This window comes from Sminthopsis crassicaudata, chromosome 1, assembly GCF_048593235.1.
Source record: "Sminthopsis crassicaudata isolate SCR6 chromosome 1, ASM4859323v1, whole genome shotgun sequence".
NCBI classification, from domain to species: domain Eukaryota; kingdom Metazoa; phylum Chordata; class Mammalia; order Dasyuromorphia; family Dasyuridae; genus Sminthopsis; species Sminthopsis crassicaudata.
This window is the reverse complement of record NC_133617.1, coordinates 129,497,902-129,511,170: the sequence shown is the minus strand read 5'-3', so window position 1 is coordinate 129,511,170 and position 13,269 is coordinate 129,497,902. Positions and strand designations below refer to the sequence as shown.

Here is a 13,269-nt window from a genome sequence, read left to right as displayed (position 1 = left end):
TCTGGGCCATAAAATCAGCATATTAGTGACATGAAGAACCAGATCTTTTTGTCTTTTCCTATAGTCTTCTTGTTCCTAGTTCTTTGCTAAATATTTTTGGAATTTAGCCTGCTACAATTGGCCTTAAAATTACTTTGCCATTTGACTTGGAGATGGACACCTAGCAAAATCAGTCTGTGACCCTAACTTTTTGGGATTACCTTTTGAATCTCAAAAATATCTCTAACTTATAGTCTTAGAGGATAGAAATAATATGACCTTAAAATTAAGTATAAACATTACTGAATTTATAAAGCTTTATTTTTGTGCCACTACCAATTTTCTCAATTAGTATATAGTAATAACGCAACTATTAAAATGTATGTGGGGGTGGGGAGAAGGGGATGTGAGTTTGTTTTTTTGTAAGAAAGGATTTCAAGAATTCAGAGTACTTGGGGAGCATTAAAGTAGTTCAACTCTCTCATTTTATAGGGGAGAAAATTGAGATTCAAAGAGTCCAAACTATTTGTCCACAGCCATCTAGATTATAAACTGGCAGATTTTAATTCAGCCTTTCTAAATGCATATACAGTATCATTTTTATTACATTATATAATACACTATTTATTATAGCACTGACTCTCTAAGATGTAAACATATGAACAAGGAAGTTAGAATAAATACAAAAGTAGAATGGAAACTTCAGTCTAGCTTGCTTATTACTTTACAATCTCCTTTACCATCTTGGTCACAAATTTCCCTCTATTCATAATGTGGTTTCAGTGCAAATCCAGAAATAAATGTGTTAAAAAAAATCCCAAACAATAATATATTCAGTTAGCTAGAAATGCACAATAACACACATAAATGTAAACATCACCCAAAAGGAAAACAAAAAAAGCTCTGTCTGGAAATCAGCCTGAGCTTGCCCCGCCCTCTCGTGCAAAGGGACACTTTATCTGTAACAGATGGCCTGATGGCATTTTTACAAACCAACTTTAAGAGTACAGTATTGGGAAGCGATCTTTATAAGTATCTGAGAGGAAAAGGAAAACATACTCTGGCTTAGGTTATTATCCCTCTATTTCAGTTATAATTTGTCAGAAATGAACTCAGCTCTTTCTTAACACAAATATCCAAGCAAAATCATTTTAAATTAAGAAAGAAAGCTAATGATGACCATGATTCTGAGGTTTGGGCAACACAACTATAAGCCAAATGGAAGATGTAGACATGGTCCTGATTTAAGCAGGTAAATTATTATGAAAATGATGAATGCCAGCACTAAAGGATTTACCACTGTGCAAGCTCCTTTAGTAAAGTTCAACTTGATTTCAGAGTTGGAAGGGAATAAACAAATATCATTTCAGTTTATAGTTGCAAAAAATCCCACAAAACTATAGATAGAACATTAGACTTAGGAACACTTGGGTTATGTGCACTTTCTAAAATCCTACCTTAGATTCTGAAACCAAGGACAAGTCACTAAATCATACTAAGCTTCAGTTTCCTCATATTTTCATGAAATAAAGATAATAATATCTCCTATCTCAGAAGGTTGTTAGAAGATCAAACAAGATAATAAATGTAAAACTCTTGGCTAAACTGAATGTTCCTTCCACTATCATTACACTTTACAAATGGTCAAATAGCCTTTATTGGAAAATCTTCAATGAAATGAAATATACCACCTATCTTCTGATTCAGCTTTTTCCATTTCTGGATAGCTTGAATCTAAGATTTTCTTTACATCAAATCAAAAATTATACTCTTTATAACTTCTCACTTCTGCTTTCTGAGGCCAAGAACAAATGTAATCCTTCCTATCTCTCCAGCCTAATCTCTTCTATATGCTTTAGTCAGGCATCTGTCAGTCAGTCAACAAACATTATGTATCTACTTTGTGCCAGGTATTGTTCTAAATTCTGGGAATATAAAAAAAGGCATCACTGATTGCCTAATAGGCATTTCAAACTAGATATCCCAGAGACATCTCAAACTCAAAATGTTCAAAGCTGAACTCTTCTCTTTCCCACAAACTGTCTCCTTTCAAATTTTCCTATTTCTGCTGAAGTTTAATCTCTCAGGTTTGTAACCTTAGCATTATTTTTGATACCTCACTTTCTCTCATCCCCACATATCTGATTTGCTACCAAGTCTTGCCATTTCTAACTCCATAACATTTCTTGCATCTCTCAAGACCCTTCTTTCCATTCATATAGTTACCACTTTAGCTCAGGCTTTCACCATCTCTTATGTATATTACTACAACAGCTTCCTAATTGGCCCCCCTTCACAGTTTTCTTACTGCTCTAGTCCACCCAATATATTGCTGCTAAACTGATGTTTCTTAAGCATAAATCTAACCATGTCACTCAGTTTATCATTAAACTCCAATGACTTTCTATTGCTTCCAAAATAAAACGTAAAATATTCTTTTAGCTTTTAAAGCCATATACTACTTGTATATTACTCCTTATCTGCTTTTTGTGATCCATGCAAACTAATTTCATAAAATCGACTTATCATTTTTGTGTCTTTCCATTCGCTATTCCATATTCCTAAACTATAGACCTTCCTTACTTCTAACCCATAAAATCCCTTTTTCAAGCACTTGCTGTCTCCTGCATGATTTTTTTTCCTTATTCCTTCAATTGCTAGTGTCTGTCCACTTCAAAACTTATATTTATGTTGTATATACTTTTAATGTACTTGTCTTCCCAATTAGAATGTAAACTTCTTGTGAATAAGAATTGTTTCATCTTTAGAATAGTATCCCCACTATCTAGCATAGTGCTAATACACACTTAATAAATGCTAGGGATTGACTGATTTTACAGCTTTTCAAATCTCGGGGAAGCAAGTATCATGTTTCCACCAAAATTTTTCTTCTACATGTTGACCATTCCTAATTCCTTTAACTTATGCTCATGTAGTATGAACTTGAGTCTTCACTAGAGATTCTCCAGTTAACTTCCTAAAATATAAATTCCCACTCAATACTTCAGACATGGTCTGATCAGGACATCTCATTTCTGGACCCTAGGACTCTCTCAATGTGGTCTGAAGTTGCATTAGCTTTTTTGGCTGCCATAGCATCAATCTACAAATCAATAAGTATTTATAGAGTATTTTTTTTTGAGCCAGACACTGTGCTAAGTGCTAAGGACACAAAAAGAAGCAAAACATAATTTCTGCCTTCTAGGCTCATATTGAATTTCAAGTTCATTAAAATTCCCAAATCTTTTTCAAACAAGCTACTTTCTAGATATACTTTCTATCATTATTACTTACAAAAATTAGACTGACATACAACTTGCTAGAATAGCTAGATGGCTCAATAAATAGAGTATTGGGTCTGGGGTGCCTTGGGACCTAATTTACTCTCAGACATTTACTAGCTTTGTGATCCTGGGCAAGTCACTTAGACTCTGTTTACCTTAATCCACAAGAGAAGGAAATAACAAACCATTCCAATATCTTTGCCAAGAAAACCCCAAGGATAGTATGGATCACAAAGAAGTGACACAACTGAACCATAACAAGTAACTTGTTAGTAATATATTTTGTATAAACCAAAACAAAATTCTCCATGTTACAAGATCTATATCTCTTGTATTTTAATAATAACAAGAGCTGGCATTTATATAGCCTTTTAAGACTGACAAAATGCTTTACAAATATTTGCCCAGGGTCACATAGCTAGGAAGTATTAACTTCCCAGCTTTGAACTCAGGCCTTCCTGACTTCAGGGCTGGTGCTCTATCCACTGCACCATCTAGCTGCCTCTATTATTTATTTTAAAAAATCTTCATAATTACCCTGAAGGTAGATGTATTATTATTTCTGTTTTACAGATGAAAAAACTGAAGCAAAGAGATTAAAATTATGACTCTAATTTACCCATGGTCAAATAGTTAACAAGGGTATAAGGCTTTCTAACTATAAGTCTAATGTGTTATTCACCATATACCATCTAGCTGCTTTGACACAAAGGTCAAGAATCATCACAACATGCTATTTGTACTGACTGATGGAGGAAATTAGACAGTTTAAAAACACTTTTTTTTTTTTTTTACTACTTGTCTTCAAATTTAAATACACTAAAAACTTCTATATTCCTCTTACATGTATTATAATAGCTCATGGTACCTTATTGATTTATATATGTATGTGTATACACATACACATACATACATATATATGAGGACAGAGAGAGCGGAGGGAAGCTTATTTTTCATTTTTACTCTCTACGTACAATTATTTGCCTGCTCTTATCATTTCTAACTCCTTATGTCTCTAATTCATTCAATTCTTTTAATTTTCAGGAGAAAAACTAGAGCAAGATATATAGATTTGGGACTCATTACATAGAGGTGACAATTGAATCTATAGGAACTGTTGAAGTCACCAAGGGCCCAAGAGGGCCCCAGGCAGAGGTCAGGCCTGATCTGACTTGTGACTGGGGTGGGACCCATAGTTTTATCTAGCAAAGGAAGCCGAAAAAGAATGGACAGAAAGGGGGTAAAGCAGAAGACAATTGGAAGGAGAAATGGAGGAGGAGAAAATGAATGCACAGAAAGAAGGGGTAGTTAACAGGGTCAAATCTTACAGGAAAGAAAAAAAAAATGAGGTCTAAGAAGGGTCCACTCTTGTACATTTGCTTATACATTCCCTCATACCTGGAATGTACCCTTCCCCTCCTAACTCACAGGCCTTTCCTCCCTGAAGTCCTTTTTGTTTGATCTGTTATTCCATTTTTATCACATTCTAAATTGTTATAGTTATTTGTGCCCTTATTTCATTATTTGGACTCTTGACTGAGAGGCTGTACAGGATGATACTTCCCTGGATACCATTCTCTACTCCCTCATATCCATCTGTGTCATCTGCATGCTTCCTGAGTGATCCTATTGCAGTATTTTGTACTTTTTCATTATGCTTGCTGGAATCCCTAACACACATACATGTATATACACACATATATATGCATATATATATACACACATATATGCATACAAATGAATATGTAAAATTGATGTATATATTCAATGTACAAATATATTAATATACATTAAAGATACCTACACACACATATATCTTTACAGTTTGAGAGAACATGGGTTGTATGACTGCGGAAAATAGCTCCTTAGAGGTAGCTGCATGGCATGAGGGATAGAAAATTGCACTTGGAAGTAGGAAAGATCCAAGATTTCAAACGTCTAACCTTAATTGTGTGACCCTAGGAAAGTCATTTAATTTCTCTGTGCCTCCATTTCTACATCTGCAAAATGTAAGAGTTGGGCATGGTCTCTAAGGATCCATCTGGACCTAAAGCTATGATCTTACAATACATGCTTACAATACATTTATCCACTGTAACTATTTCCCCTAACTTTAGTGTAAAAAAAAAATTCTTCTGCAGGCTAATGAAGGCAGCAGCTCTTTAAAGGAGAGATGAATTATCCATACTGTTAGTATAGAAATCAGTCAATCAGTAAGTTAGTTAGTCAGTCAGTATTTACTAAGTGCCTACTATGCTTCAGGCTTTGTACTAAGTTCTGGGTATATAAAAGTGAAAACCAGTCCATGCTCTCAAGGGGTTCACTGTCTAATGACAGAGACAGCATGCAAATAACTATGTTTAAAAAAGATACATACGGGATAAATTGAGGTTAGTCTCAGGACATGCTAAGATTAAAGAAGTCTGGGAAAGGCTTCTTACATAAGATGGGAGTAGCTGAGACTTTAAGGAAGCCAGGAAAATTAGGTGGAGATGAAGCCAGAGGGCATTCTAGGCCATTAGGGAGCAACTAGTCTAGATGCTTAGAGTTGGGAGAAGACAATCAGAACAAAATTTAGCAGTTAAGACAATACTATGGCTACTTCATTTGACTAATTTAACCTTGCCATTGAACCCAAAAGAAGTTTATTTGCAATTAAAAAAAGAATGTTGTTCCTTTTACAAAAAGAACAACAACAACAACAACATCAACAAAACACATGCAACAAAAGAAGTAAGAGAAGTAAATGATATTTACTAACTGATGGATATGTGTTAGTTTTTAGAACAGGTTAAAACTAAGTATTATGGTCTAAGAATAAGCCTAAAAAAGTGACACACAGAAAAGTTTATATTCCTCTCCTGTGACCTCAAAGCCACTCTATTTCAAAAGCAAAGGGTTTGGAGTAGTGAGATAATGTTCTCTTCTCCTGAAGGCTACAATCTTCTGTTACAGGTTTTGTCTGTTTCCGGCTTAGTTTTGAGCAACAATACTTTGTATTTGAGATCTCAACTCCCTTTAAAAAAATTAACCAAATTTCACTAAAGAGCGGAAAGGGACCTGTATATGCCAAAATGTTTGTGGCAGCCCTTTTTGTAGTGGCTAGAAACTGGAAGTTGAATGGATGTCCATCAGTTGGAGAATGGTTGGGTAAATTATGGTATATGAAAGTTATGGAATATTATTGTTCTGTAAGAAATGACCAGCAGGATGAATACAGAGAGGCTTGGAGAGACTTACATCAACTGATGCTGAGTGAAATGAACATAACCAGAAGATCGCTGTACACTTCAATGCTGTATGAAGAGGTATTCTGATGGAAGTGGATATCTTCAACATAAAGAAGATCCTACTCACTTCCAGTTGATCAATGATGGACAGAAATAACTATACCCAGAGATGGAACACTGGGAAGTGAATGTAAATTTTTAGCACTACTGTCTATCTACCCAGGTTACTTATACCTTCGGAAGCTAATACTTAATATGCAACAAGAAAATGGTATTTACACACATATATTGTATCTAGGTTATATTGTAACACATGTAAAATGTATGGGATTACCTGTCATTGGGGGGAGGGAGTGGAGGGAGGGAGGGGATAATTTGGAAAAATGAATACAAGGGATAATATTATAAAAAAATAAAAAGAAATAAAAAGAAAAAAATTAACCAAATTTCATAATCACTATCAGAAAATAATAGATATAATTTTCTTGCTGGTGACTGGAAAATGAGAAGTTCAATAATTTCTCTACCTCAAGTGGAAATATTCGGATGATAGTCACAGAAACTCAAGTATGTAAGAAAAACCTTCAAGTTCTTCTATATAACAATACCCCTTGAAAAATGACAGCCATGAGTAAAGTCATTACAATCAGTCTGTTGCTTTGGTTTCCCCCACCCCTCTATCTCTCTAACTCTCACCCTTGACATTTATCTCTTTAGCATAGTGCTTTAGTCTCTACAGAAGAGGTAGTCTACCTTTTTTGGACCCTTGAGTTAGCTAAAGATGATGTCTTGATGTTTTTAAGGCCTCATATTCAGAATCCAGAATATTAGAAATAATTCTTGCCTCATTGATTGTTTGATCTTAGACAAATCATCTACTCTCTCACTATCCTGTGCAACTCCTCAAGATTGTGAGTTATACAGAAAATGCCAATCTATAGTGATAATTTCTTTATTTTGAAGATTTCTGTTACCAATAAAATAGCAAGTCTACTTTGTTTTCTATTAATATTCTTGTTATTATTATTATTAATTAACTATCATTTCTATCATCATTATTACAAAGAGGACACTAAATCTCAAAAAAAATTAAATTTAAGTTGCATTTTTTTCCCCCACAGCACTATGATGCCTCTTCATACATTTCACAAATTACTAGTGGATGGTATATGAGAACTACTGCATCACTTAGCTGCCTGCCATGATCTCTGATTTGCCAGATCTCATGTGGTCTTTTCTGGATCTACATCTTTCTTGACTTTTTTGAAATATTAAAAACAACTAATCATCATCTTCTTTTGGATACTTTTGTCTCTCTGAGATCTTCTTCATCCAGATCATGACCACTGACTTTGGATGTTCCTCAAGTCTCCAGACTAGACTATCTTCTCCAATATATGACCTCACATAGTGATCACTTTAATTATTAACTCAATGCAAATGATTCTCAGATCTATTCATCAAGTCCAAACCTCTCTCCTGACCTCTAGTTTCACCTCTCTAATTGCCTATTAGACATCTTAAATTCAACATGTCCAAATTAAATTCCTTTTATCTTTCTTATACTATGGGAAATACCATCATATTTCCTGTAACATAAGATGAAAACCCAGATATCATCCTATCTCATCCCTTCTCTAATTATCCTCCATTAAGTTATGAAAATGATCTTCCTAAATCACAGGTCTAATCATACCACATTATTCCTACTCAGTAAACTTCAGAAGTTCCTTATTAGCACTAGGATCAAAATTCTTGGCCCCTTCCTAGCTTTCTAGGTGTCTTATACTGCTCTGCTCCATGAACCTGTAGTTCTAACAATACCGGGATCCTTGGTGTTCCTTAATCAAGATGCTCCATTTTCCACTGTGGGCAATTTTTCTGTCTGTTCCTAGGCCTAGAATATTCTTCCTTCTTATCTCTGCTTCCCCACTTTCCTTCAGATTCTAGATAAAATTTCACCTTCTACTGGAAGCCTGTCCTAATCCTTCTTAATTCTAGTGCTTTGGTTGATTATTTCTCACTTATCTTTAACTAGCTTGTTTGTATATTGTTGTTCACATGTTGCTCCCCCATGAAATTATAAGCTCTTCCAGGACAGGAGCTGTCTTTTCCTTTCTTTGTATCCCCAGTACTTAGTATAGTATATGGAACATAGTAGGTGCTTAACAAATGCTTATTGACTGATCTTAGACACAATATTCCCTTTCCAGATTCCCTATCTTTTCACTGGTTATTCCTCATTCCTGGAACTTGATTCTACCTTTTGACTTCCCTGGCTTCCTTCAAGTCTCAATTAACATCTTCAATCTTCTGCAATAAGACTTCAATGCTAGTGTCCTTCCTCTGAAATTACCTCCAATTTATTTCTAATTTAATATATCTTGTTTATGCATAGTTGTCTACATGTTATCCACCCCATTAGACTGTGAGCTCCTTAAAAGCAGGTACTAGTTTTGCTTTTCTTTGGATCCCCAGCATTTAGCACAATGCCCAATAAAGATGGAGCTTAATTAAAAAAACAAAACAAAAAAAAAAAAAAAAAAACCTTGCTGACTTGACTTTAGACTTAATTTTTAAATTTTGTTTGTGAATTCCCAATGTATTATTCTGAAAAGTGGTGCCTAGATTTCAATAGACTGCTGGAGGGAGGATTACATGACACACACAAAAAAATTTAAAAATCCGTGCTTTAAAATGTCCCTAACAAAGGAGGGGAAACAATTTTAAGCACCATCTATGTATCAAGCTCTGAAAGAGGCACTTTACAAATATGATCTCATTTGATCCTCAGAACAACCCAGGGAGGTAGGGGCTATTATTACTATCATCTCCATTTTACAGAAGAGGACATGCAGACTGATTTGCACAGTGTTGTTGCACAGTATTAAGTATTGAGGCTATGTTTGAACTCAGACTTTCCTGACAGCAGGCCCAATGCTCTATTCACTGTGCCACCTCAAGAGCCTTTCCCTCAGCCCCTCTCCCAGATAAATAAGAGAAATAAGCAGACTACTTAGCTGACCCCGCTACAAGTGGTCAATACTGATATCTTTATTCACACACTCTTACTCTTTCCCCTACTCACTGCCCCGCCCTTTACAAAACTATATAGGTGCAAGCTTTAGGGACTAAAGAAAATTAAGCTTATGAAGAGAGTGAAAAATGGGATCCATGACTAAAACAAGGTAGGTGGGAGACAATGGATGAGTGATTAGCTAGAGTTAAGTAGAGGGATACACAGATGAGAAAAAGAACACAGTACTATATGGCAGACAGCCATTGAGTGACTGAAAGGAAGACAGTTCCAGTCCCTAGACACGAAGGACTGAATTAAGAATCACAGGGTGTAATGAAATCCATTTATTATTTTTGAAAAGCTCTCAGAAACCTCAGTGATCAGAAGGGGGAAAAAAGCCAAAATTGCAAGAAGAAAATTATCACGTTAGCTTCAGAGAGATAGTAGCTGCCACAGGTAAGCAAACTGAGTAAAACCGTTTTAGTAAGAGAAAAGCAAGGGATGGTTCCTACTTGCGTGGGAAAGAGGCTCGTTTGTTTCCAGCAGTGGAGGAGGACATATGGACCTCGGGAGCTGAGATGCTGCCAGTGCTGCCTGAAGAGCTAAAGTCAGCCTCGCTACCTGAAAAACAAAAGCAAACAGGGGAATATGAAGGAAATTGCAATATGAGCATATGCAGACTGGGCTTGGCCAAAGCAACAACTCCCTGGGGCTGCGTCTCCCGAGGCCTGTCCATGGGCAGTCCGGTAGTCAGTCCTTCCTTTCTTTCCCTGTTTCTGTTTGCCTGTGTTTTCAAAGTGCAAACACAGGCAAGTGGCAAGAATCCAAACTCTTCCTTCCAGTCTTTCAGCATTCTGCAGAAAGCAGACAAGTCAAGAAGCAGGCGCAAACTTTCACTGCATAAGGCATAGTTTAAAAGAAGACTCAATTCAATCATCCAACACTCTCACTACTGAATTGAGAATTTCCTTTTTTTAAATCATGCTCCCTCCCCAACCAAGTGTTAGAGTCCCTTTCCTTGCCAGCGATCAATTGCCTCCCCTCCCTTTAACTAAAATGAAAAACTTACTTATCAGTCAAAGAGTAAGAGTTCTCCCCCCGAGATAGTTTCTCTTCAGGCTGTGTTAATACTGGGGCATACTTTAATCTGGAACATTAGGATTTAGACACAAAGCAAATAGTTAAAAAGCAAGTTAGTAACAATGTCTGGACTCCAGATAGCTCCTCTGTTGTTAGTACTGAAACGGCACTATCTGATTATGACTTTCCCTGGCTGGTAGTGTCTTTTTTTTTTTTTTTTTTTTTTTCTTCTTCTCCTGGGTTCAATTCTTTAAAGGAAAACTGCTGCTTTTCAGCCTAACCTAGTAGAATGAATGTAAGGTTTAGAATTGTATGAGCCCATAAAATAAAAGTGAAGTTGGTAAGTTGTTGCTGGTGGTAGTGGTAGTGATGGGGTTGGGGATAGAGAAATGTTGAGGGGGATGAGGAAGAGGTTAAGTGCTGGGGCTTTTGCTTTAGCTTAAAATTATCATCATACCTTTCTCTGAGTACTGAACTATCTGGAGTTAGCTCAGTAGTCAGAAAAGTATAATGGAATCCCTAGCTGGGAGTTAGGGATATCTTCATGTGATCCAAATAAGCTGCGTGATCCAATAATGAAAATTTAGAGGCCACGTAGAACAAAGTAATATTTTGAAATCATTATAATAATAAGAAAAAAATTTATATAAAATCTCTCTGGTTAAGAGGTAGGGAAGAGATATAGAAGTATGCTGAGCAGCAAATGCAATTGCCAAGACATATAAAAATAATGAAATCCCTATACAGTGTGTATTTCTTTCAAAAGTAGATAAACTGACGTATTCATAATACTGAATTAATTTAACTTTTTTTTTTTTTTTTTTTTTTTTTTTTTGTATTTTGGCCTCAACTTCATTTTCTGAAAAAATGGGAATGATGATAGTACCACCTACCTTATAGGGTAGCCAATAGCATAATGGATGTAAATTGTTTTTGCAAACTTTAAACTATTATATTCAGCTATACATGTTAACGGGAGGAGTGCTAGTGGTGGGCCTGGATCATGGGGTGATTCAATGGGAAGTTAGGAAATAGGAGAAAGAAAAATAAAAGGCACTGATAATCCACAAAATAACTAACCAGCTCCTGAATAACCAAGAGGTAGGTGGAGACAAGTTATAGCTAGACAAAAGATACAGAGTTGTCTTTCATCAACTCTGAAAATCAAAGTGAAGGGGGCTATACTAGAGCAGTAGAGAAAGATTCTTTCTCCTTTCATCACCTTTTGGGAGGTCCAAACACATTGTGGGGAAAAAAGATCAAGAGTAGACCTAAGCAGAAATAAAAATAATAATCACAGCTTTCAGGTTGACAAAGCACTTTTTGTTTCATCAGTCCTTGGAATTATCTTTAGCTTTATCTACAGGTAAGGGATATATGGCTTACATAGTTAAGTGACTTGTTAAAAAGGGTCAGACTAGGTCCTGAACTCAGGTTTTTTGTGTGTAATTTATAGGCCTACTTAATATCTGTATGATCACAGGTTAATCCTTGGGTGTCATTTTCCTCTTCTGTAAAATGAGGCAGTTGGACCAAATGGCGCCTTTTAGCTCTATATCTATACTACTGGAATCCTAACTCCAAAGTATTTCCCTCTACCACATCAAGATGACACTCATAAACTCTTCTCCCATACCTCAGAAAAGGAAAAATAAAAAGTATGAATTTACAAAGACTCATTTTCCAAAGCCCACATCTGCTCTAGTTTTGCAAAATATTCTACAAGGGTCTTTCTCTTTAGAATGTGCTTGAAGTTGACATAACCAGATAAAATGGAGACTTAATTTATTATTTACCTATGAGTAATATCTTGGCAAAAGAGGAAAATTTTACAATTCCAATGATTACAAATTTATGGCATTGACAGAAATCCAGCAGTGTACTCTGAATAACCTCATTAAACCTTCCATATATCAGATTCTGTTACTAGATGGATTTATTAAATTAAAATTAAAACTTATTAAATAATAAATTATTAAATTAAATGAGTATTGTCCCATTTGTCTAAAGCAAATTCTATAGGCATGGCTAAAGAGCAGGGTTGTTGTTATTGTTTTTAAGCACAGTGATTAAGAAATAAACAGTATTTGGTATTCAACAAACATTTGTTAACACTCAATTATGTATAGTGTGTTATGTTAGACTTGGGAAAATATAAAGACAAATTCACTGGCTCTTGTCCTCAAAAACTCAAAATCTAATAGGTAAGAAAAAACCAGGGACACAAGTAAGGGGGAAAAACTGTAATATGTTAAGTGCATTAGAGAAATAGAGTGCTGTGTTTAAAAGAGAAAGGGGGACCACTACTGGTGGGGAAAGGAAGAGGTGACAGTGGGGTAGGATCTGGAAGGCTTAATGTAGAATAATAAGTAAAACTTCAGAAGTGGATAGGGAAGGGGAAAAAACTCAGCACAGAGTGAGAAAACATGGGCCTTCTGGTTTGGCTAGATCAATAGTGTCAAACTCAAATAGAAGAGGGGTCACTCAAAAGTATATAAGCATCTTCTAGAAAATCACAAATTAACATTATTTCTATTTTACTGTATTTTTATTTGTTAACAATTTCTCAATTACATTTTAACTTGGTTCTGGGGGTAGCACTTGTACTTGAAAGTTTTACAGGTGCATAAGCCCATGGCAATGAATTTGATACTGCTAGGTATAGTATGTGGGAAGG

General features: G+C 35.6%; 1 protein-coding gene across 15 annotated transcripts in view; it reads right to left on the bottom strand.

Annotated features, from left to right (window-relative positions):
* The window catches only part of SYBU (syntabulin), a 134,933-nt gene that overhangs the window by 8,626 nt on the left and 113,038 nt on the right, over nucleotides 1–13,269 (bottom strand). For 14 of the 15 annotated variants that reach the window (XM_074266826.1, XM_074266843.1, XM_074266813.1 and 11 more), the window contains one exon: nucleotides 10,025–10,133. In XM_074266826.1, the coding sequence (XP_074122927.1) occupies nucleotides 10,025–10,133 (109 nt within the window). Of the gene's footprint in view, nucleotides 1–10,024; nucleotides 10,134–10,581; nucleotides 10,770–13,269 lie in introns of those variants that run through there. The other variant, XM_074266894.1, reaches the window with a different exon arrangement.